We start from the raw sequence: 24,967 nt of genomic DNA, 5'->3' as shown, positions 1-24,967 counted from the left end.
GGAAATGAGAAGATGTGCCATAAATTGTATGTATATTCATATTAATAGTCTACACACATGCTAGCAGCTCTGTGAGGCTGCACTTAAGCCCAGCAGTGCTTTGAGCTAAATGCTAACATCAGCATACTATTGCTAAATTTCAGCGGGTGCAAAGTTTACCTTTTTAAAATTTCAGTTTTGTGTGTTAGCATGGTGACACTTGCTAATTATCAAAAGTAAAAAAAACTAAGTATAGCTGCTGTTAGCATGGCTAAAAAGCAGAGGTCAGAATGAAGACCATCATTTGATCGTCAACATTATTGTGTTGTGAACACCCCAAATTGAATTTACCCATATGGTTTGACGAGTCAACTGTTGATATTTCAAATAAGACAGAAAAATGAATGTGAGGTTGAGTAGTTTAATAAGCACAAATAAAAGACTTAGCTTGAATGCTGAAAACATATACCATATTTACCATATAAAACAAATATTACCCTCATTTTTACAGCAGATCCCAAAATAACACTGAAAAAAATGTAGTTAGTTGTTTCAGTGTTTTTAAAAAGTGTGTGTATCTTTGTGTAGATCACTTAGCGTTGTCACAAACCCTCTAGCACCAGTGGCTGCAGCAAATAAAATATCTTGAACTTCACATCTAGTATTTGTTGTAGGAGGAACTGAAACGATAGTTTGAGTATGATGGGGCAGATGTGGAATCAGTAGAGGCTGCAGGAAGCAGCAAGAGGCCCGTGCTGGTGTCTCTCTTACACCTCTGCATTGCCTGCTTGTATGATATCTTCTCTTTAGTAATGGGGTCTACCAGCTCTTTTGTGTGGGAAGCTTCATTTTGCAGCTCCTCAGCCGTTGTGCTGTCGATAATATTACTGGCAAGAGCTTCTTCGACAGTTAGGCGTCCTGGTTTAGAGGGATTCACAAACCCACCGGTCAGGTACTGCGCCTCCATGTACCTCCTGGCATTTTCTTGGGGAATATACCCTTTCTTTGCAGCCTGTCCCACTGCGAGACGGTCTTTGGTCGTGGGATCCTCAACTCCAGTGAAGGCCTTCTGGGCATTCAGAAGCTTGAACATGTCACTCGAGTCAATGAGACCGCGTTCCGCTGCCTTGTGGACAGAAAGTTTGTCCTTCAAGGAGAGATCGACAATTCCCCCGGAGGCTGCTTGTGCCTCTAGCAGCTTCAGAGCTGTGTCGGCATCAATGAGTTTGCGGGTCAGGGCACTTCGCACAGACATGCGGCTTTCCGTGGTGGTGTCTAAAATACCAGAGATGGGAAAATACTCATCACCTGCTGAAGCAGTGAGGTTGTTCAAACTGCCACTGTTTCGTTGAGTGCTGAGGCTGGGAAAGGAGGACCTCAGGGAGTTTGGCATTGAGTTCAAGGGACTGGGAGGGGTGGGTCTGGTGGGGGATCTTGGGATTATTGGAGGAATGATGGGCTTTCTGGTTTCCCCTGCAACAAGGAGGGCAAACTCAGCAATGGATATTTTCCCATCCTTGTAGCGCGCCACGTCATACTGGGTCAAGCGACCATCCCTCAGAGCATCCTTGATAGAGTACTGGTTCCCACTTTTACGATCCTGCAGAATTGTTGTAGCCCCATCTGGACCAGTTGAGGTGATTTCCTCCCAGTCGCACTCTAACTCCGCCAGGTGAATGTATTGGTTGCGATCAATTAGCCCCTGCAAGTAGGCATCATAGGGAGACATGTCTCTACCAGTTTCCGGATCCATGACGGTGATCTTCGTGGAAAGATTTGTCTCCGTTGTCTGAGTTTCAGAGTGGTCCTCTTTCTGGATGTTGTTCTGCAAATCCATGATGAGTGAGTCTCTCTGGTGTACTTTGTCTTTTTCCTTGAGGATTTCTTTCTCCAGCCGCTGTATCTCAGAGGACGTTTTAAGACTCCTTTGTCGTACATTCTGGTTTCTCTCACTCATCAGCTTTGACTGTTGCTGGAACGTTATGTTGATGTCATGTCTTTGAGACTCTAGCATTTTGAGCTGTCTGAGCATATCCTCCTTCTCTCTCTGCAGAGCGTCTCTGTTGGTGATGAGAGTGGTCTCCTCGTGAGAAGTTACAGACTGCGATGACTGCATGTGAGTCATTCGGAGCTGGATGTTCTGAGTGTTATCCTCTTGGTTACGCCTGAGATTTCTCTCCTGTGTTACAAGCTCTCTAAGACGTTCCCTTTCAGCCTCCACTGTCGGGTCTTTCTCTACACGAACAACTTCTCTGTAAACAACCTTCTCAATTGACTTCTCCTTTTGTAGAATTTCCAACTTGAGCTTCAGGTTGCGGATTTCTCTCTCTAGACGGTTGATATTGGTGCCCTCAGTCTCCATGTTGGTACGTATACCATCAGTAAGTTTTTCCAAGTTTGGGTCCCTCTCCACTTTCAGGACCTCCTCGATGACGATCCTTTCCTCAACGGGCGACGGAGAGGTTTCCAGTTCAAGAATGCGAGATTTGATCTGCCTTAGCTCTGACTCTACTTGAATCTTCTTCTGACGATCGTCCATCTGAGCCAGGGTACTCTCTTTGTCTTGAATTAGGGCTCTGAGCTGTCTGACCTCTAATTCAAGGTTTCTGCGGCTTTTCATTTCATCGTCCAGATTCTTGTTCAACTTATCATGCTCCATTACCTGCTTGGGGTCCTTCTGAAGACGCACCATTTCCTGCATGACAATCTTCTCCTCTGGCTTCTGCCTTTCAAGGACAATGTATTTGTTCTGGAGGTCAAAGACACACTCCTCCACACTGCGACGTTGTTGAATCTCTTCTCTTACATTCCTCCGAAGTCTGTCAGCCTCTTTCTCAAGAAGTGGATCGTTTTCATATTTGATGAGCTCTTTATTGACTAGCTTGGTCTCCACCCTGGATTTTTCAGCTTTCAGCTCGTCTCTTTCTTTACGTAGGTGGGTCAGCAGCTCCATGGTGGTTTCATAGTTGACTAGCAGACGGGAGACTTGGTTGTTCAGCCTTTGCAATTCTCTGGTGACCTCTGGGCTCTTCTCTTCTTTGATCAGCTCCTGGGTCACCTCTTTGTACTCTACTTTGGGTTTCTGAGCACGCAGGGTAGTCAGAGTAGTTATCAGTGTCGTGATGCCTTTCTCCAGGTCTGCACGGTTACGACTGGAATCCTGCAGCTCTTTCTTCAGACGCACCAGCTCAACTTCTGTCTCAGGATCAACTCTGTAGATCTCATTGATGATCTCCTTGACCTCAACTTTAGCCCTGAGCTTGTCCACCTCACTGTAACGTAGCTGCAAGGTGGACAGGTCCTTCATCAAGATCATATTCTCATGATTCTCCTCATCCAAGGCTATTCGTAGTTTCTTCGACTCTTCCAGCAATTCTTTATCTTGTTGTACTTGCTTCACCACCTTGGTGACTATCTTGGGTTGGATGGTGGGAATGACCCTCTCTAGTGTGTTTATCTGACTCCTTGTGCTAAAAATGATATCGTTTAGCGACTGACACCGGAGTTCCTCCTCCGAGATATCACTTTGGAAAGTGAGAACAGCTTTCAGCATCTCCGGATCCTTTTCAAGCCTCACCACTTCTTTCTTAACAACCCTTTCCCTGATTTTTTGTTTCTGCTGAGACAGAACCGTGATCTCAGTTTTCACTTGAACTGCCTCAGTATCTCTCGTTTGGAGCTCCAGTTGTGTCCTGCGTATTTCATCTCTCATCTTGACGGCTTCTTTGTCAAGCTGTGGGTCTCTCTCGTATTCAGTCAGTTGCCTGATCAGCAGTTTTGGTTCGCTTTTAATCAGCTGTGTTTCTACTTTGATAATCCTTTCAGTTATAATGTCTATCTCTGAATGGGTTCTTGACCTTTTCAATGCTTCATCCTGGATCCGATTTTTCAAGGACTTTATTTCCACCTCCAGTTTGGGTTCACGGTAGTATTGCACCACCTCCTTCTCCTCCAACCTCTCCACTCCTCTCCTATTCTTCAGAGACACAAACCTCTTACGGTATGTTTCCAGGTCTCTTTCAGCATGTACACGCCTGTCAACCTCCTCACTTAATTCCCTTTTCAGACTACCACTCTCCTCCAGGTCCTTCTTCTGGCTCTGTAGCTGCAGCTGCTGATTGACCACAACCTGACTAACTTTCTCTTGATTCTGTACATGAATAAAAGGACAAAGAAGAGGATTATTTGGGGCAGGAAACACTGGGAATTATTCTTCTATTACTTGAGAGTTGTCCATGTTATTTTAATTCCATAATATCGTACCATGGCTTTGATGTTCTTCGCCATCCCCAACTGTCTGAGTAGCTGGTTGTTTTCTGCAGACACCTCTGAGAAACGGTTCAGTAGATCTTGCTCCTGTGATAGAAGCAGAAGGCAAAAGTAGTTTAGAACTTGAAGACAACAGAGACATTTTTTTTTGTTCTAAATTTACTTTCGGTGTTTGTCTATAAAAGTACCTTTCTCTGTACAGCCTGAGCCATGGTTGAAGTTCGACGTTTCTTTAGGACAGATTTATCATCGTCGTCATCATCATCTTCATCATCTTCATCATCATCATCATCATTCAGAGTGCCACGGTAAGTGTTTGACTTAACAGCATACTCCTGAGAGGAAATGTATTTAAAGATTGAGGGATTATGTACTTGGAAGGGCATACCTAATCAACTGTAAATGAGCATAATTGTATTCTCTGAACTCACATTCAAAATGCCCTGCAGATCACGGGAAAGATTCTTCACTTGGTCTAAATCGTCAGATTTCCTCTTGATGTCCTCAATCACTTTCTAAACAAGACATGTCATCCACACAGACTTGAGTTAGTTTGTATGTACAGTTGGAGACAGGTTAATGTATGTAAAGAAATGATTCTACCAACCTTCTGAGAGTTCTGCTTGGCTGTTATCTGAGCCACATCATCTGTAGGTTTGATCGCATTATTGGGCAAATTTACCAAGAAGAAATCCAGTGACTGAGCAGCAGTCTGGAAGTCTTGGTTTTTATTGGTTGCTTCCTTTATGAGACCAGACCTAAAGCCAAATATCAAAAACATCCATTTTAAATAAAAGCTTAAAAAAACAACACAAATATAGTTGAAATAATTCCCGAATCTTGTTTTACGCACCTTTCCTGGAGCTGATTGTTGACATTTGTGTAACGGCCCCTCAGCTGTTTCACCTCATTCTCCTGGCGGCGGATGTCTGGACAGTATTCATTGAAACTCTGCTGCAAGGATCTGCTCGCTTGCCCTGTCAGGTCCAAGTCTTTGCCCAATTTATTCAACTCATCCTTTTTTGAGGCGACATCCTTAAGCGTAAGCTGTTTGGAATAAGGAGAAAGAACTGAGATAAAGAAATCTACAGGTTTGGATCTCTTTTGGGTTAGTGGTGCAACGGATCATAAAACTCACGGATCGGATCACAGATTGGATCAGCACAAAAGAAAAAAGGGAGCAAATATAACTTTTACAGATCCCTGTTCATGTTTTTTTTGCCGCCGATACTAATTGCTGATTATTGATCATTCATATTGGCACATACAGATCCCTTTGCTATTTGATTATACAGCTGGTCTACAAGGCTCCAGACTATTTCTTTTTTTTTTTTTTTTTACCACTGTCGAAAAAAGTATTTCAACTGCTCTGAAGTCAGTGTAAACCATCAAACATTCTAAATGTTGTCCTTTTACTTTGTTATAGTCATCTATAGTATACACACACAATTTAAATGATAAGCAAATACAAAAACTTTATTTCACACTGTGCTGGTTAACTTAAACTGTGTAAGTAACCCGCCGTTTGGCATGCATCCCTACTTTTGGGGCATCCCACGCTCTATCCCCTCATATAAGCCTATCGTGAAATTGTTAAATCTTTGACTGTTGCATTATATAGTACAACACCTGCAGCTTCTGGTTGCGACTCGGGAGGACGTTCGGTTGATCAAGAATGGTGCCATCTTTAGCTAGCATGTCCTCAAACCCAGAGACGATGCCTTCAACATTCTGCTTCTGCTTCTCTAGGAAGATGGAGGCTGTAGCTCTGGTTAAGAGGAGAGAAACACAGACGGTAATATCAAAAAATAAAAATGTGCTTCTTGCCTTAATTGAAAAAGCAGATGAAAGGGAAACTCATCTTACTTTTTGTTATAATGGTCGAGGAGGGTGTTGATGTTATCAATCTTGTTGTTGGCAGCGGTGACTTTGAGGGCCAGTGTAGAGGAGATGGGTCCCAGGGGTTTCTTGGCCAGAATAGGCTCCATCTCTCTCTGGATCGCAGACTTCTCAGACTCCAGCTTTCTCACAGCCTGAGCACATTTCTGGAGGAAATCACATGGTGTTACTGATCACTACAAGGCAGAGGTGTTTAGTTTTAGTTTATTATTTGTATTCATACAAGGGACCATGTACACAATTGCATTGATCTCAAAAAAAGAGAAAAGATGCTTTGTACCAGATTTAGCTACTGACTCTGTATCTGTAGCAATACAACATAGAGCAAAACCTAGCATCTCCACTACAAATGGACCAACAACCTAGTGATGCCCACGCATACACACTTCATAGGAATAAATATAAACGTACAAAAATTACTGAATTAATACTGACAAAAAAACTCTTTTCAGATTCCATTCTTTAACTGCATTAAAAGAAAATGCAGATTGTGCAAAGGAAGAGCCTCGTTTAAGGACGTTAAAATCTCCCCTTGAGGAATCTTTGTTCAGAGCGGAACTGAACTGAGCGCTCCAACGGTGGAGGAAGCCGCATTGATGATGATGATGATGACGAAGAAGCATAGTGTTTTTCATGTTCACCTCGTGCTCTTGCAGTCTGTTTGCCAGGTCTTGTGTGGGGTTGCGGTTGTCCAGCGGGGCTCTGAGTCGGCTCAGGATTTCTTTCTCACTCTGATCCAGGGCTTTGTTGATCTTGTCTATTTCACTGGCTAGCTCGGCAGCCCTGGGATCGTCCGGTGCTCTTTGAACAGCGGCTGAGGACGAGCAAAGACAATAAATGTACAATGAAATGTCAGATGAGCCCAAATCTCCAAGCAAAGATTCTGTCGTAGTCTTACAGACAGGGAAGACAAAAATAATGCTGTCCTGTTAAGATGTCTTTCTTCTCACCTGCCTTCTGAGGGCGGACCACCTCCACAGTGGGGTTCTTCAAGGAGGCCATTAGTGCAGATCTATGGCTCTTTAGATCCGTCAGTGCTCTGTCCAGACTGGACACACATAGACATCCAATGTTTCATTAAAATCCATCACAGGCTTTGTTGTCATCACATAAGAAAACAATGGAAGGAAAACATAGTGTAGGTGGTGTGTTTGCACTCCGTACCTGTTTACTTTCTCCAGCGCCTCAGCATCGGGTGGAGGGATCATAAAACATGCCCCAGGTAGGGTTCTGGTCTTCCCACTGCTGCTCTGAAGCTCCCAGTTCCTATTGTCAGAGTTTGACTTCAGGCTTAGCGCCTCGCCACGCCTCACTGTGTCCTGAACCACACAGGGAAGATGATGAAATAAAGAATATTTTTCATTACGTTTCTATATCAAAGCCAGGAAATGACTGGTCACAACCTACCCCTTTATCTGCCCAGTCACACAGGGACACTGCAGTGGTGGCCTTGGTGGGCTTCGTTCGGCGTAACTTCAGAGGCAAGATGGTGCTGCTGAGCTCCCTGAGGTCAGCCAGGCGCTGCTCATTCCTCTTTACTGCTGGTTCATCTCCCTGGGGGTGTTATTGAGTTACAACAGAAGCAACGCAAACAATCAAGGATATAACGTGCAATATCCCCAACGTTAGCATTTCTTCATTATCTAGTCAGGTAAAGTTAGAACTGGTTATTGCTTAGCAGGTGAAAGCAGGTTTGAAACAGGTGGTTGGCTGCTTTGAAGAGTGAAGCCTAAAAGATTTTTATGGATCAAATCCCATATATATATCATACTATAATATTGACATTGACAACATGAAAATATCTTTCCTAGCTTTCCTCTTGCATGCTACAATATGCTGAAGCATACATAATGTTCCAGTGAATTATGGGAATAGTCTTCAAAAAAGCATAATTAATGTATAAAGTAAAAAATAAGACAAAACTGTAGTCTTTATTTTTTTTTTTTTTTTAAAAATGTTAGTGAATTTACACTCACTAACATTTTTACTAAGAATTGTTTTATTCAGTTTATGTTATTTATAAGTCAAAATTTGGGACGGTTTTTAAGACCATTCATTAGAAGTTTTATACAGACTGGCCCTGCTTTGCATTTTCGACTCAAAAACATTAGATAACTTAGTAAACCTGCTTCTTGGAACCCACCCCTACAAACTTCAGTCATAGTAAACAAATAGTGTGAGTCAACACAGGAGGGAAATAACCTGAACAGTGTGACTAAAACTTGAAGAACTGAACAGGGAGCTTTTCCCACGCAGACATCTTTATCACAGAGCGAACTCTGAGGTCATACTCATCCTTTAATTTAGGATTTAAGTGAAGTATGAAAGTATAGGTCCTTCACGTTTCCTCCTACTTGTAGATTTATGTATATAAGAAAAAAAAGAAGCAGAATAACATATCTGAGTTATTGTTTGTTTGTTGTTTTGTTGTTTTTTTCATAAAAGAACAAACACGTAGTGTCTGGTCGGCTCTTCCTCCTCTGAGCATCCCTGTAATCAACCATGGGACACAAACATTCTTCACACGCAGATAAGAGCTTTGCTGCAAATTCCAACGTTTCTATTCTATTCAAGACTTTTCTAGAGCTGCACAGAAACCGTGACTTTGGAAAACACAGCCGTACCTCCAGCGCCATCAGGACCTGAGGGTTGCTCTTGTCGCGCAGAGACTTTGGGTCCATGGCGGAGTTGAGCCTCTCCAGGGACTCGGACAACGTCTCTGCATCCAGCTGGAACTGCATTGGACAAATAGTAATTTTAATGAACTGGTTGATTTAATAGAGGACATACTGTCACAGTGTGGTGGGGTCAGAGGCTCACTACCTTCCTGTAGTCTTCAATGTTGTCCAAGTGTGTATCCTGTGCCAGGCACAAGTTGAGGAAGGATTGCCACTCAGTCTGCACAGCATCTCTGTGTGCCTGACAAAAGCAACCACCTCGATTAAAGTCATTCAACGCAATGTATTTGACCATAAGGAGTCCTATGCGATACCACTATGTAGGGTACTATGGTGATTTATCACAGTTATCGTACAGATATGTGTTGGAAGCAGCTAACAGATGTACCTTTATTGTTGAGCTGCCCGGGTGTTTCTTTTCAACAATGCGATCTCCTTCCTCCTGCAGCTTGTTGATCTCACTCTCATGTGCCAGCAGTCCGCTGGTTTTGAATTTCTATTTGTGAACAGAAACAACATAAAGTGTAACGTAGAAGACGTGACGTAGTGTTTCAAGTATACTCAAAATCAAATTCTCCCAGCAGCTACGCAGTTACTATGCACCCTACTGGTGACACCACTTGGGTCCCAAGCTAGTGCAACTGGCCCCTCAACGATTAATGCTTGAAGGTAACCTGACAAACAAGGTTGCAGTATTCATCCCTCCAAAATATTGCACCTCCCTCTTTAAAAATCAGTCAATAATGGCGTCGCCATCAGGACACCCTCACCTCGTACTCCATGCGGACGCCTCGGGGGTCGCCCATGCGATCACTCCAGTCTCTCTGGAGGATCCTCTCCTGTTGGCCCGACAGGTAGCCCAGCTCCTTAGTGCAGCTCTGCACGTACTCGTACAGAGAGGCCAGGTTGTTACGTCTCAGCTGGGAGCTCTCCTGCAGAACGCACAACGTGCATGTACATTACATATACACATCCTTTAAGTGACTTCGAGCAGCACAAAGTCACACGTCAGAGCCTTAAGAGTCAACAAGTGTGTGTGTGTGTGTGTGTGGGGGGGGGGGGGGGGGGCAAACCCAACTCACATAAAGCTCAGCATATTTCTCTTTGAGGGCGGCGTACTGCGCCTGCGAACAAAAACGAGGAAGAAACAGGTAAACGATTCATCCAGCGTGAAGTCCTGCAGAGTGCGTTCATGCGTCGTTTTGTGCCGTACCTTTGAGTCGGTGGTGCTGGGCTCCAGCTGGGCGCTGTAGGCCTCGATCTCCTGGTGCAGGATGTTGTGTTCCGCTATCTGCTTCTTTACATCATTCAGGTTGGGGCCATATCCGCCTCCCTTTAACTGTTTCTGTAAATCACGGCATTGCGAAGCAGAAAATTGTTCAACCTGTGACATGTATGACTCATTAGGATGATCAGCTACTAAAACAAAAGATCGACTGAGCTTGAACAGACCAGTTTTTCATCCAGCAGAGGACCCCAGCCGATCTTCGGTTTCGGTTCCAAAACCGGCGCCTGGGCGTACAGGTCCCTGTAGATGCCACAGTCCTTCACCCAGCGGTCGTGGAGGTTTTTCACACTGAAAAGGAGGAAACCATTTCAGCGATTGGTCAGTAGATGGGTGGAGAGCATAAAAGGGGAATGTGGAAATGAAACTGGCAGGCATCTCTTGAAGGTATGCGACACAGCCAGTTCTAGGTGTGTCTGTTGGTATGCATGCCTGTGTGTATTTGTGTGTGACGGGCCCTAATAAACTCACTCCTTCTCTATCTCGAGGGCCTGCGGGTGCTGCAGCCTCTTGGCCTTGTCCACGTCCATGAAGAGGTCCTTCAGCAGCCCCTCAGCCTGGGCCAGGTTGTCTGCGTTCTCCTTCTGGTGGATCAGGGGCTGCTTCTTCCCATCACGCTCTGTGTCCTACGGGGGGAACAAGAACGTTGTGTTTGTCACATTCAAAACAATGTTTAATGTCCAGGAGACAATCACTTTTCTGCTGATTAATGACATCACATTAGTACTGGTGGTTTTCCTGCCAAAGCTTGTTTTAATACCACTTTATTTACATTAAACTCCCTGCAGCGTATGTTCTTGTGTGAGATCTTATGGCGCAAAACCGATCCAGTGACGACTTTCAGGTATCAAAATAGTAATAAATATCAAGTCATAAGTCCAACATGGACTTCTTACCACAGACAGCAGCCCCTCTGAACTCAGGATGTTCTTCTCTACTTGGTCTGCATTCTTCTGCATGCGAGAAACCACCACAGCCAGGTCAGTGGCCTGAGTCCTGGGTAAAAGCACAGAAAGATGATGATCAAAATCCTTCAAACTAGTACTAGTAGAAAGTAGGTAAGATATGATCTCGTTACTGTGATTGTTTTTGTACTAACTTACCTACATCGGAAAATCTACTTTCAAGCAAATATGTAGTTTTTTTGGTAGTTCAGATTTTAGAAGTTAATCAGCTGTTTTGCGTGTATAATTTTGATCTTCAAAGTAAACACTGCTGTCAAATAAGTGTAGTGGAGCACAACATCTCCATCTGAAAACTAACGGAGTAGCATACAAGTTTAGTTTAGTTTAATTGCACAAACGGAGAGGCATACTGATGAAGTATTTGAAAAAGATACAAAGTACCTCATAGTTGTATTTAAGTATAATACTTGAGTAAATGCAGTTAGTTAGTGGGTTTGAAACCTATGGTCATATTAAAAAGCTGCTTTTGCACTTCAACTTGACAGTGTTACTTTTGCTCTCCATGTCAGGAAAGGTTGCTGGACTTAGTGGGTCAGGTGTGGACATAAAACACACTGAGGCCAACAAAGAAGATTCCTTCACCTCCTCGACACAATTCTTCACCGGCATGTCACTCAGGAGCAGCTCTCTGCAGACCTGTTTGTGCTCTTTGGGTGTTTGTTCTGTCATTCCTCCTCGGCTGTGATATGAAAGCCAACTATTTATTGTGACACACCCGGATCAGGACCCAGGGGACACAATGTGTGTGTCCCCCTCCCCCCGTCCTCAGTAAGGAATGTCGTCTGTGTGTGACAAGAGGAACGTGTCACGCTGTGGCATTCAGCTCTTATCGGTGTCATTCATTTCGGGGCTTTGACAGTCGTAGTGAGACATTATGGCTCGTAGTAGGCGGGGTGGATTCCTCTAGTGCCGTCTTTTTCATTACTCCCACTGATGGAATGTGACTTTGCACATTTAGCCAGATACTGCTCCTCGAGTATTTTCTTCTTATGCCACTTCCCACTCCAATTAGTTACGAGTTATCGGCTCTTTTGTATGCAAAACACGTGACAATCCTATAAATTATGATGCTAAACTACCCAACAGTATACAGGAGTAAAGCTGAAACGATAAGTAAATTGACAGAAAGTATATATTTTTTTATTATCTGCATTTTCATACAGAAATGCCAAACATATCATGGTTTCAGCTTCTTAAATGTTGCTGCCACCCCTTTCAATTATTCAGTCAATGAGAAGATGAACCCATAATTAAATTCATCTTTGGTTCAATATTTGCTCAACTTCAACAGTAAAGTGCTGCACAAACATTAACAGGTGATAATAACCTCATGATACAGAAGGCCTGTACAATAGGCTGGTATGACACTCACAGGGGACACTTTTGAGTACTTCTACATTTGATACATCTTCCTGATTATTTCTACATACTTTTACTTCAGTAACATTTTCAATGCAGGACTTTTACTTGTGGTATGAGTACTTTTACTTCAGTACAGGATCTGAATACTTCCTCCTCCACTACATTGCACCTTCACTCAAACTCTGCTCTTATCTCTGTTACCAACACGTCCAACAAGGTCCAACGTGTGGGTGAGTTCATTCAATTGCTGGGAGCCATATAACAAACACACCAGCTGCTGGTTTTTTTTCGCCATAATCAAGAATGATCAACCATGTTCACCGCATTACGCACTCACTGACTCACTCACATCCATTAAAACCTAAGTTTCACTGTGCCGGTGAGGACAAACAGACCCAGCAGCAGAGAGACGCTGCCCTGCCACTCCCTCAGCCCTTCCTCTCTCTTGTGTCATGAACAATCTCGAGCCTTTGGTTTGCACGGCACGCCCCTCTGTGAAGGAGCGCTAATGTTCAACAGTGTGTGTGTGTGTGTGTGTGTGTGTGTGTGTGTGTGTCCCTGCCCCCCTACGTGACAAGTCACTTTGAGAGGAGCCAGGTGAAGGTTGCGCAATTTCAAACTCTCAAGAAGTCCACACATTTATTGCGCTTCATAAAACATGATTGATAACGGTGAGAGCCAACTCCCTCCCCTCGACTCAAACAACCACCGGTTCCACCGCATAGCAATGACAACAAGGCATACGCTCTATTATTGTACTGTCTCGGTTTGGATTAGAGCACTGAAGGCACACTGTTGATCTTTCAGCTTAATGAGTCCGAACGCCGGCCGAGGTTTTTGAGCGCCAACAGAAAATGGATTTAGTGAGTCAAGTAAACTTTGATGAAACACCCCCTGGGCAAAGAAACCAATGCTGCGGATGAGTAAAGGAGTCGGATAAGGTCACGAGAGGACAATCAATGAAGTACATGAAGAACATGTCAAAGTTACTAACACAGTGGTAACATCAGAGTAAACAGGAGAAGACTGAGGCGTTGTGTCAAAGGAGGGCTCATTCATTCATTTTCCAAAGCTCAGGCTCCCACACTAAAGAATGAATGAAAGGCAGATATTTGTATTCAACACACAGAATGTATTTTGAGAGTCAGATCATTGTTTTTTTTCATTTGGCACCTGACTCCTGAGGAGGACTGTGTTGTCCCGGGAAGTAAAAACACTGTGCGAACATAAATCATCATGATACAAAAGAAGAGCCTGCTTTAGGGAGAAAACACAGCGAAAGAGAGGGGACAAGACAAGGGACAGTGTTATAAGACTAGGAAACCCGACACACACACACACACACACACACACACACACACACACACACAGAGCGAACTCACTTGCTGAGCTTCACACCACTGTATTCCTTTTTGTTCGACATGTTGGGAGCCTGCTCGGGTCGGTTTGTTGTAATCGGAGTCCGAGTGTTGTGTCTTCCAGCCTCACTCTCTCCTCTCCTCTTTCCTCTCACGCCCTCTCGTCTCTTGTGGCGTCTCCCTCCCAAGTTAAGGAGCGTCCACCTGTCTCAGCTCCACCCAGGCCAGCAGGTGTGTCATCAGTGAAGGCAGCGGAGGAGCAGACCGGGCGGACCTGTTCCACGCTCCTAGCTCTGCCCTGTTAAATAATTGAAGTTGTTTTTCATGGGTCTGGCTGCTCAGAAATGTGCTTTTTCTCATTTTTAGATGCATGATCAGGAAACAGCTGATGAACTCTGAAAGAGCAGAATCAGTTTCGTGACACCTCACTTTAAATAATCTTTGATGAGTGTATCTGCATTTTCTGTACACTTGAGTGTGTGTTTGTGTTTTTTCTCAGAGAAGTGGTCTCCGTACCTGATACAGCTGCGGCTCTGTTATCAGCTCCATGCAACACAAGACGTGGCAGGACACTATCGAGCACTCGCTGTTTCAACATGTATGATTTTGGCGGAATGCGGCGGAACTAGTTACTCGATGGCAGGATATCAACATCATCAAGCAGCTCTGGCTCTTATTGTTCAATTCGACACAACAGGCACATTTAGATTTGTATGTGAAGTAGAGAATATCACTATGTGTTGCTGCACAGCAACGAAGGTCTATCAGGAGAAGTATGAATACAAATATAAAAGCGGAGAGTAGGAGATCTCATGTTAAGATGTGCACAGCATCTGAATAGTTAGTTGCAGTGGATGTTCAAGTTGAAAAGTTCACTGGACAGGTGACATAGTTTAACAGTGTTAACTACAATAGCACTGTAGGAGAAGGTTTAACTTGTTTTTCAACACGTTCGCATCACAGTTTTGGCAAATGCGGCGGAACTCTGATTAAATAATTAACGGAATTATAATAATTATCCTGGAACCCTTGAGGATTGCTTCACCCGACGGCCCCAGAGTGACCGAACATATACGTTTCTGAGTATCAGCTGGTTATCGGACACACTCCCTGTGAAATTACCTCTGTGGTGTACGAGTCAAGGTCTAGAGAGGGAAGAATGCAAACTTCACCTGAAGGCTGATAACAAAGATAGTATGTAAATCTTCAGTGCATGCATAGCATTTCGTGTGAGGGTGTGTGTGTGTGTGTGTGTGTGTGTGTGTGTGTGTGTTATTGTTGGCACAAAACACATACATGCACAGAAATGTGGGTGGGTGGGAGTTGGAGGCACCGCTGCTGGTGGAGTCGAACAATGCAAATTCTTTACGCCTCGGTTGGGAGGAAAATGGTTCTGCGTGCTGCTCCGTCCCATGCTTGCGGTGGGTGTGTCTGACGCACACCCAGAGCAGTTACTACTAGAACCAACACACACATACCTGCGGGGAGAAGGAGGGCTTCAGATCAAGGAACAAAAAAAATAGAAGATAACACAGAGAGCGAGTGAGTGACGGGACAAGACAGTGGAGATGATTGAGGAGGCAAAAGAAGACACGGGGTAGTCTCACTTGATCGTGACCTTTGTCCCAAGCAGAACGGCTAATCGCTATTTCTTTTACTGCACTATCACCTCCATTTCATTGTCATTGTGTTTTATGTTCATATATATATATATATTTATATTTGTACACAGTAGTGAAATGTTTATGCCTACCTCTGTTCTACTTTGTTGTCCTTGTTTTTTTGTTTATCGTCTATTTCTGTGAATGAACGTTGAGAGTAAATGCCTTGTATGCGTACGCACAGGCCCAGGGGCACCCCTCAAAGAGACGCCTACCGACCACAAAGACACATGAAATGACCACAAAGAGACGCAAAGCAACTGCAAAGAGTCACAAAATAACTACGAAAGGGGCAAAAAGACATGACGCAAAGAGACAAAGTGGACTTGCATTCATATAGCGCCTTTATAGTACTTTAAAGGACTGTATGCTACAACACGTCAACACCCAGCCATTCACTGCTCATCAGGATCTATTTCTAATGCTCTTTCAAAGCACAGCCTTTAGGGTCTCAGTATCTTGTCCATGAGGACGGGAGGATCCGGGGTCCCAACTAACCCCAGCTCCAATTAATGGACGACCTGCTCTACCTCTGAGCCTCAGCAGGCCGGAAAGACATACAAGGAGACACAAAACCACAAATCCAGAAGTTAGGACATAATGGCTAGTTCATATTTAAAAAGTCCAGGCCAGGCCTTGTATGTTGAGGAGGTGTGGAGGGGTTGGACACAATAACATGAACACCTGTGCAATGTAATCTCTCTCTCTCTCTCTCTCTCTCTCTCTCTCGCTCATTAATAAAACTAAAACAACTATAGTTGATTCAACACTTGTGTTACTTTATAAGCTTCATAACTGTGGCATTAATTGAAACTATTTCATCATATGGTTCATGTGTTCATGTTATTGTGCTCAACCCTACAATTCAATCGAGCACAACCCACCTGTTTAAATTCCACACTGTGCAGTGCATCCGAGATAAGCGTGGCTTGAACCCGCTCAGATCAAATTTACATACAGTAAATCATGAATAACCTGTGTCACTTTGGCTCCTTTATTTCACAATGACAAATTAGTTTCCCCCCCTGAAAACAGATTAAATAAGTACAAGCTCAACGTGTTTTTTTTTTTTTTTTTATGTCAATGGATATGTCAACAGCAGGGTGTGGCTGTCACATATCTGGATGCGGAAAAACATAAAAAACCAATTGACACATGAAAGAAAGAACCCTTCGGTATTTACACAGCGAGCGTTCCACACATACTTCCAGGCCTCGGTTCTACAAATATGCAGAGAGCAATTTAGATGAGCCGCACCCACAGCACTCCTGAGCAGCAGGTACTGTTCACGAGAGATCTAATCTCTTATCAGCAGGCGCTGACCTGTGAGCAGGTTTCAGTCCTTGATAGTTTAAGTGTTTAAGGTGGAGCAGCAGCTCTGCTATGACATCAAGTACAGACCTACCAGGGGCCCAGGTCGCCTCAACACACAGCCTCTGGTTACGGTTATGTACGTCAGATCATTGTGATGCTGATCCTGTTAGGAGTCCTTTCATTTTGAGTGTTTGCCAATACTTATGACGGACAGCAGAATATATCTTTGCTTTGAAAATATAACCTGCATCACTGGTTTCCTTGTGAAGTTTTGTATATTTGGTGTCCTATACTTATACTTTGTACACGACCTGGGGGTCAGAACCAGGGGTGGAGGAGGTTAGGATTAACGCTGCTCCAATGTATGTGTGTAAAACTGTTTTTAAGAATTTTCTTTTTTTATTAAGCCATTTAACTTAAAATATGAAAATCACATCTCATTAGCTACCCTTTGAAATAATAATAAAGTAAAAAATAATCAGAATTTTCATGGAAAAATATGAAATAGTGTGTTTTATGTTCGGTCACATATTTTTCCTAGTATGCAGTCAACATTCTTATCTATACCCCAGCACAGTAGTTACATACATACTTTTGAAACTTAAGTGTTACTGGTACTTTATAGGGAGTGCATGCACACACACACACACACACACACACACACACACACACACACACACACACTTGTAAAACCCAGGGATGGTTTTACATTCAAATCCCAGTAGATAAGCAGTTTCTGATTTACTCAATGTAGCCCGTCTGGCACTCTTCCACAATTTGACTCATGGTGAAACTAAAATACAGACTAGAGTAGAAAGATGAGTAGAACAAGAGCTTTGTACGATTATAACAGTGTGTATAGATGCACTGTTACCCCGCCGGTCACTATTGTTGCCATCAACGTTTACTTTCTATGACAACTCTTAAATTGAGAAATTGCAAATGCATGCATCAGTACTACACTTTAAAGATGTGTACCAGAAAGACTTGATCCTATGTTTATCTTATACTTTAATTATAATTCACTTTGCCAACTGTCATCTTTGCCAACTGTCATCTCTGTGTAAACAATATGATGAAGCGTCATGTCACAGCTCTGCCTGTGGCATTGAGCTAATTTCGCAATACAGCCATGCCAAGTAATAGTTTGCTTCTCAGAGTGAATCCTTTAAGAGCAGAATCATCTGGTTTAGACAAGGGGACAATATCCTAACAGGTTGAGGATCATGTCATCCGAAGGCCATTAGTTCTGCATAGATGCTCTCCTCTCCAGTGAGGGAGACGCACGAGACCGACGTAGACGACTGGTTATCAATCCCTCTCTGCTGCTGGGACACAACCTAAGAACGTCTGAGGAAGTGATTTATACAAAATACCAATTTCCATTATTGCTACATACGTTTTCACAACACTAACAATGTCAGCTGATTGGTGCTAGTGATTATGATATATCAATAGGGTTCCATACTGCCGACTACACATTACTCTGGTATATTTGAGAAACCTGACACCTGGTGGACAGAAATGGTATTGAAGTATGTTAATCTTTTTCTTTGGCAGGCTCAAAGAATAAAAACAAAAAACAAATTTATTTTTAAGTTTTATTTGAAAGATCATGCAGTGCACTTCCAATTCGGAGCTTAACATCACTTTCAATGATACACATGAAAAACCAATACATTTGTAATTACCTAGTACAAAACATAACTAAACATTACTGAGGGAATGTAACAAATTAAATAGTAATAGGAAAAAAAAACTGCAACACTACGGTTGCACTGCAGATCTTTAAAAGGCTTGATAGAGGCTGAAGTTGTTTGTAACCCTGTTGTGTAAATACAAAAAATCTTTAATAAGTGTAGAACTCAAGACAAAAAAGCAATAAATTACTTCTTTCAAGTGTATGGTGCGGTTACTGAGAGAACTGAGGAGGCATGGGGTACGGCACCAGCGGTGGAGGATGCTGCTGAGGAGCCTGTGCCTGGGGGAAGGGGAATGGGGGGTGACTCGCACCAGTCTGTGCGCCACCCTTAGGGAGAGCAAACTGTTGGGCCTGGAAATTCTGGCCTGTGAAGGCTGCAGTTTGGTTGCTAAAGCTGGACTGTCCATTACCATTGTAGCTGCCTCCAGTGAAGCCGTTGCCGCCGCTGCTGTTGTTGCCGCCCCCATAGCCTCCATTCTGCGTATTTGTGCCAAAGGCTTTATTTGGTCCGTTGTCAAAACCTCTACCATTATCCCGGTCCCTAAAACTGCCGAAATCACGCCTTCCAGAATACCTATCCCGACGGTCATCTCTGTAGTCACCACCTCTGCCTCCCCTTGAACGACCTGGAAAAGGAAAGTAAAAATAGATGAATTAAAAAAAGAAAGAAAGAAAAAAAAGACTTGCAGATATCATATTTTTGTAAAGAAAAAGTTAAAGCAAAGACAGTTTTGAGATACAGAAGTTTATATTGGAAAATCGATCAAGTTTCTCAGAAAAAAGCAGCAGAAAAAAAAAGCGGCAGAAAAAGAGTGGCTGCAATTCACAGCACAGTTTCTGTATCTCACCAATTAGATTTACCTCCTCTGTCTTCCGCCATTTGGAGGAGCTTGGGGTTGATCGCCTGGTTGGCCTCGCGGAGCACAGAGATGAGGTCACTGGCCTGCCTCATGTTGTTTGGAGTGAAGAAGGTGTAAGCCGTGCCTGTCTTTTGGCTACGAGCTGTTCTGCCAATGCGGTGGATATAGTCCTCAGAGTTGTTGGGGTAGTCAAAGTTGATGACAAATTTCACATCTTCAACATCTGTAAGATTGTGTTGCGGTGTGGCATAAAGGAAAAGGAGGACAGCACACAAAGACGTGCGCCAGTGCCACCACAACAACCAGATCAAAAACAAAAAAGGCCATGTTAGTGCGGTCATGAGGTACAAAGGGTTGGAAAATCCACAAAGACTAGCATTAGTCAAAACTAGAGGCAAACATTTACTCCCCGGGGAGACTACTGTGGGAAAAGAGGAACGATGCACACTCCATTGGCTTCCAATCCAGTGGGATAAAATAAAACCCACCCCTCTTCAACCACTGACAAACCACCCTCAGAAAGAAGGGATCAGAAGTCTTACCATTTTCTGGAGTATGCATTCACTAGTCCATTCCCATTGCAGCACACGCCCCACATATTGTCAAATGACCCACAGGCGTCGCTATACAGTAGCTGATATGCACACTACTGCCTCCTAGTGTGCTTGAACAAGTATTTAAAAGTCTCTTTGTCACACGCTCACGAGATGCTCGCTATAAAGCTCACACTGCAGTGTCTCTCGTTAAGAAACTGTAGATCTGAACCAATTTGCAGAATGTCTACAAACAGTGCATCCCCACTCTCGGCATGGCAAGACTTTTCCAGACCCAGTGTTCACGTGATCATAATGTCTCTCGTTGGCAGGTCTCGACATGACTTTGAAACGCAGGCGAGGGAGGAGTGTGAGCTTGGATTTTGCCCGAGTGTCCAACTAGCATGTCCCACTGTCACCAAAAGCGCCAGTAGCCATGTCATTACAGAGGTGAAGGTATGATCGATCTGACAGACTGCTCCTCCGACAGAAGTTTAGAAACTGCGACGTCAACGCCACCCATGCTTTACAACGAGTCTACGCAACAGAAAGCACCTTCCAAATGGCTCAAACAGCTTGCGATGCAGTGCCCGAACATACATGCAAGACAATAGGAGACAGTGTAGCTGGGCTTTGAGCTGGGACAGTTACAGAGCCTGGGTGTGTGTGAAGCAGTCGAAACCATTGCCAGGGAACAGACGAGCGTGTGGGGGAGGAACTGTGGCCAGCCCTCAACTCGCCCCCCCTTTTTGGACAGGCCAGCGCGTTATGCTGCACTTGGGCCTGGTCACCTCTGTATATCTGCACAACTGGGAGACCCGTGCCTCGCCAGTCAGGACACCTCCAAGAATCCTCCTTCCCCCTCTGGGGACCTGGGCTTGTCATGCCAAGGCCTTGCCATACAGACTGCTCCTTCAGGTCAGGGGAGAAACTCAGAAAGAAGCAGAAGAGTTAAAGAAAGCAAATACACTTTCTTTTAGAAATACATTAGAATACAAAACTGTTCAGGGAGGATACTGACCTAGACCTCTAGAGGCAACATCTGTAGCAATGAGAATCGGAGCCTTTCCATATTTGAACTCTGAAAAAAAGAATAAAATCAAGGTGTGATTAAAAAAACAAAACACACCTGAAAGTTGTACAATGCTGATCGTGATTAGCGATTTATTGGTGATGCAAGCTTACCATTGAGAACCCAGTCTCTTTCCTGCTGGCTTTTATCTCCATGGATTCCCATAGCTGGCCACCTAACAGGATTAAAGGTTTCGCCGTTAATCAACGCCCATACAAGGACTTCAGAAATGTAAGGGCAGTACAACAAAAGCAGTCAAGGCGTGAACCAGTATTTTCATTTCAACACTTACCCATCCCTTCTCATCCTCCTGGTGAGATCATCACAGCGCCTCTTTGTCTCTACAAAGATGATGGTCTTGTTCTCCTTCTCACTCATGATTTCCTCAAGCAGACGAATGAGTCTACAAAGAAAAGATAATCACCGTCAAAAAATAAATGGTAAATTCTGTAAAGAATGCACCACTTTCACCTGAAGCCATTATGAGAACATCACATTACTCACTTGTTCTCCTTCTCTCCATCATTACAGACATCCACGATTTGCAGGATGTTGTGGTTGGCACTGAGCTGCAGGGCTCCAACATTGATCTGGACGTACTCCTTCAGGAAATCCTCTGCCAGCTGACGAACCTCTTTGGGCCAAGTGGCACTCCACATCAGAGTCTGGCGGTCAGGCTACAAAAATAGAATCAGTTAGCAACACATTACCTTCAAGTACCACACATCTAGCCTGGCATTGAACTTCTGTGTTTACATTTACAGACCATCAAAGTAAAGCAAAAACTTACTCTGATTTGGTCAACAATTTTCCGGATTTGAGGTTCAAATCCCATGTCGAGCATTCTGTCGGCCTCGTCCAGCACAAGATAAGTGCATCTGCGGAGGTTTGTTTTTCCTGACTCAAGGAAGTCAATGAGCCTCCCTGGAGTGGCGATGCAGATCTCAACACCTACAATGATACAAAGATTATATATGAGAACTCAACTTGCATAACATCTTTTCAAAAATATATTACAAATAAGTTACAATACCCCTTTCCAGGTCACGGATCTGGGGTCCCTTGGGTGCTCCTCCGTAAATACAGGTGGACTTCAGGCGAGAAGCTCTGCCGTATTCTGCAGCCACCTGTTGCACCTGCTGTGCCAGCTCACGGGTCGGGGCCAACACCAAGCACTGTCGAGAGGGAAAATATAACTGTTCAGCGCACGCAACGCAACAGACAGCTACACATTTCATTCAGTTTCCAGAATTGAAATAAAGAATGTCATGATGCAACGCATTATATGGGTCACACATTTCTAATAAAAAGAGGTTTATTATTTTTTTCACTGAAGGATGGAAATGGAACACAAAGGGAAATAAACAGGAAACTGGGAAGAGATTCTAAAGATTGTATTAGTCATGGTTTTGTCCCATCACTGATTGAGATTAGTCAGCCACAGTGTCGCTGCCATCTCACCCACAGTGATGATGTAATATGCCCTTCTACGACAACTCACCGAGTCACTGAGCAGACAAAGAAAGTGCTTTTTTGAAGGGGGATCATAATGTATTTTCCATCAGATAAAATGCCTGAAAACAGTTGCACAGTGACTACTTACAATGGGGCCGTCTCCACGTTCCAGGAAAGGCTGGTGGTTGATGTGCACAATTGCAGGCAGCAAATACTGCAGGAAAAACACAAGAGTCACTTCAATGAGCTAGACAGAGGATGGAAGTAGAACACAAACAGAAGAGGAAATAAACAGGACACCGGGAAGAGTTTCTGAAGATTGTTGTATTCATGAGTTTGTCCCATCACTGATTGAGATTAGTCAGCCATAGTGTCGCTGCCATCTCACCCACAGTGATGATGTAATATGCCCTTCTACGACAACTCACCGAGTCACTGAGCAGACAAAGAAAGTGCTTTTTTGAAGGGGGGGGGCACCAACTATTCCGTGCGCATTTCTCAATTGTAAAAGATGCAGGTCAACCCTTTATCAAATATCACATCAGCAGTGTCTCGCCACTACATTTGACGTAAAAGGCGTACTAGCAGACATACGCCATCAGAAATATTTTATCTATGGCGCATGTACATTTCATTTTTTAAGCAAATATTTTGTGTGGATCTTATGCACCGTTGTATACATGAGCTACTGGTCTAGTACAGATAAATGCAGTATTTTACAATCAGAGAGAACATTTAACTTACGGAAAGCGTCTTGCCAGAGCCAGTCTGTGCAATGCCGACCATATCTTTGCCACTGAGGGCCAGGGGCCAGCCTTGAGCCTGGATGGGTGTTGGTTCACTCCAGTTCAGTTTGTTGATCACATCCATGACATAAGCTGGAGGAAAGGCAGAAACAGATTAATTAATTAACAGAGCTGCATCATACCTTCTTTGTGATACATTTTACCAATTTATTTTTTAACTTACATGGAAAGGCGGCCTCGTGGAACTTGGCAATAGGATTTGGGCATTCTCTCCCCTTAAATGTAATTACTTTGGTCCTTCTGTATTGTTCGACTTCTTGCTGCAAGATAGGAATGAATGAAGAGAGTTCAGTTTGGTGGCCATAGCCGATTGCATAACCCCGCCACGTGCAGGAGGGAGCTCGTTTCAGGCGGTGTTACGTAACATTCCATGTACCATGCCGACTGTGGTTACATACCGGAGACCTCCTGGCAACATCGGGATGCTGTTGGTAGAAGTTTTTCTCAAACTTCGGGAGCTCGTCCAGGTTCCATTGTTTCTTCCGCAGTCGTTCACCGGGGTTGCCGAACTTTCCTCCCCCTCCTCCTCCACCGCCGCCGCCACGGTTCCCTCCAAAGCGAGGAGGACCGCCGCCGCCGCCATAGCTGCAATTAAATCAACAGTTAGGTCGTGGTTTTAAAAAAGACTGGGCACAATCATGTCCCGCGTGGTGGCCAACCGCAATATTCAATAAGAAGTCCATTTTAACTGCGTCATTCTGTGAAAATACATTACGTTAGCTGCCATATACTTTCCAACCAGTAGAGGAACAATGGAAAACAGCCGGCATTTTGTATCCGCATTCATGCCGCCACATGGCGAAAAGCCGACTCGCCGGCTGGAGCAACACATTGACTTGTGTAAGCAAACGAGTGGATATCATTAACAACGTGGCGTCGTTATGATGACATGTTTTAGAAATGCATTCCGGCGATATTCACAGCCTGTTTTGAGTAAAATAGTTACATGAGGCAGTGGAATGTAAGGCCGAGTTACGGTTAGGCTAACGTTAGCCTAAAGCTAACGAATAGCCGCTGTGCGGGGGCACGAGGCCAAACTAGGCCTCGAGCCAAAGACAACGGGCCCGTTAAACATCCGGGGCCTTGTGCGGTTAAAATAAAGACAGACAACTAACTGATTTTCAAATTGGTAGAATTTCGGTTAAGAAACAAACAAAAAAGACCAATATCCCGTTATATTCTAAAATGTAACGCTATTTCACCCATCGATTCATTTTTCATGGTTACGAGTCTTGGCAGCCATTTCTACGAATCACACGAGGAAGAAGCTCGTCTAAAACATAATAAACGATACTCACCCTCTATCTCTATCCCTGCCGCGGTCTCTGTCGGAATATCCAGGCATTCTGTAAACAAGTTTTATAAATAAAAAAGATAAATACCCTTCTCTGTGGTTTGACCACCGACTAAAAACTCGACCGGCAGTGGTGCTGAATGCCGGTAATGTAAAAATTAGACCCGGTATATATGGCAAGAGGAAGTCCCACTTCCGATGTATTCATCCGCCAGACGGTTTACTTCAGTTTCTGCCGACTGGAAACATAGACCCATTGCAGACCGGTGAAACCGTACTTTAAGTTCACTATAACTCTTACCGATAATAGTAAATATGGATCCCCTAACCCTCCGCTGAATATATTATACACGTTAAATTAGAGCACACAGAAAAACACAAGTGAGCTAATCTCAAATCACATCGCCACTTATGTAACGTTAGAGCCTATCCAAAATAAGTCTCTAACGTTACATTAACGATATATGTAATGTTT

The 24,967-nt window shown here is 43.8% G+C and overlaps 2 protein-coding genes across 3 annotated transcripts; both read right to left on the bottom strand.

Moving 5' to 3' along the window:
* Positions 1–386: 386 nt before the first annotated feature.
* evplb (envoplakin b) lies at positions 387–13,955 on the bottom strand. Its single transcript, XM_068718836.1, has 22 exons — positions 13,820–13,955; positions 11,007–11,106; positions 10,582–10,736; positions 10,278–10,401; positions 10,039–10,170; positions 9,908–9,949; positions 9,596–9,757; positions 9,214–9,321; positions 8,971–9,066; positions 8,772–8,882; positions 7,555–7,701; positions 7,312–7,466; positions 7,098–7,195; positions 6,789–6,961; positions 6,115–6,293; positions 5,878–6,016; positions 5,102–5,295; positions 4,856–5,006; positions 4,680–4,763; positions 4,437–4,583; positions 4,243–4,335; positions 387–4,129 (listed from the first exon to the last, which is right to left on the bottom strand). The coding sequence occupies exons 1-22, from the start codon at positions 13,858–13,860 to the stop codon at positions 638–640; spliced, it is 6,123 nt and encodes a 2,040-aa protein (XP_068574937.1). The 5' UTR covers positions 13,861–13,955; the 3' UTR covers positions 387–637.
* A 4,402-nt stretch (positions 13,956–18,357) lies between these two features.
* Positions 18,358–24,644, bottom strand: ddx5 (DEAD (Asp-Glu-Ala-Asp) box helicase 5). 2 transcript variants are annotated; one of them, XM_068718351.1, is made up of 13 exons: positions 24,497–24,642; positions 23,597–23,783; positions 23,362–23,458; positions 23,137–23,270; positions 22,541–22,606; positions 21,971–22,112; positions 21,728–21,888; positions 21,442–21,614; positions 21,230–21,340; positions 21,051–21,112; positions 20,887–20,946; positions 19,334–19,555; positions 18,358–19,098 (listed from the first exon to the last, which is right to left on the bottom strand). In XM_068718351.1, exons 1-13 carry the CDS (start codon positions 24,541–24,543, stop codon positions 18,683–18,685), a joined length of 1,878 nt encoding a protein of 625 aa, XP_068574452.1. In that variant the 5' UTR covers positions 24,544–24,642; the 3' UTR covers positions 18,358–18,682. The 2 variants fall into 2 exon arrangements, with proteins under 2 accessions (XP_068574452.1, XP_068574453.1); XM_068718352.1 differs by having other exon boundaries at positions 18,980–19,098; positions 19,321–19,555; positions 24,497–24,644.
* Positions 24,645–24,967: the final 323 nt, after the last annotated feature.

Source organism: Cebidichthys violaceus, unplaced genomic scaffold (genome assembly GCF_023349555.1).
Source record: "Cebidichthys violaceus isolate CVI_PGR_0920_01 unplaced genomic scaffold, fCebVio1.0.p SCAF_23, whole genome shotgun sequence".
NCBI lineage: Eukaryota > Metazoa > Chordata > Actinopteri > Perciformes > Stichaeidae > Cebidichthys > Cebidichthys violaceus.
This window is presented reverse-complemented; position numbering and strand designations above follow the sequence as displayed.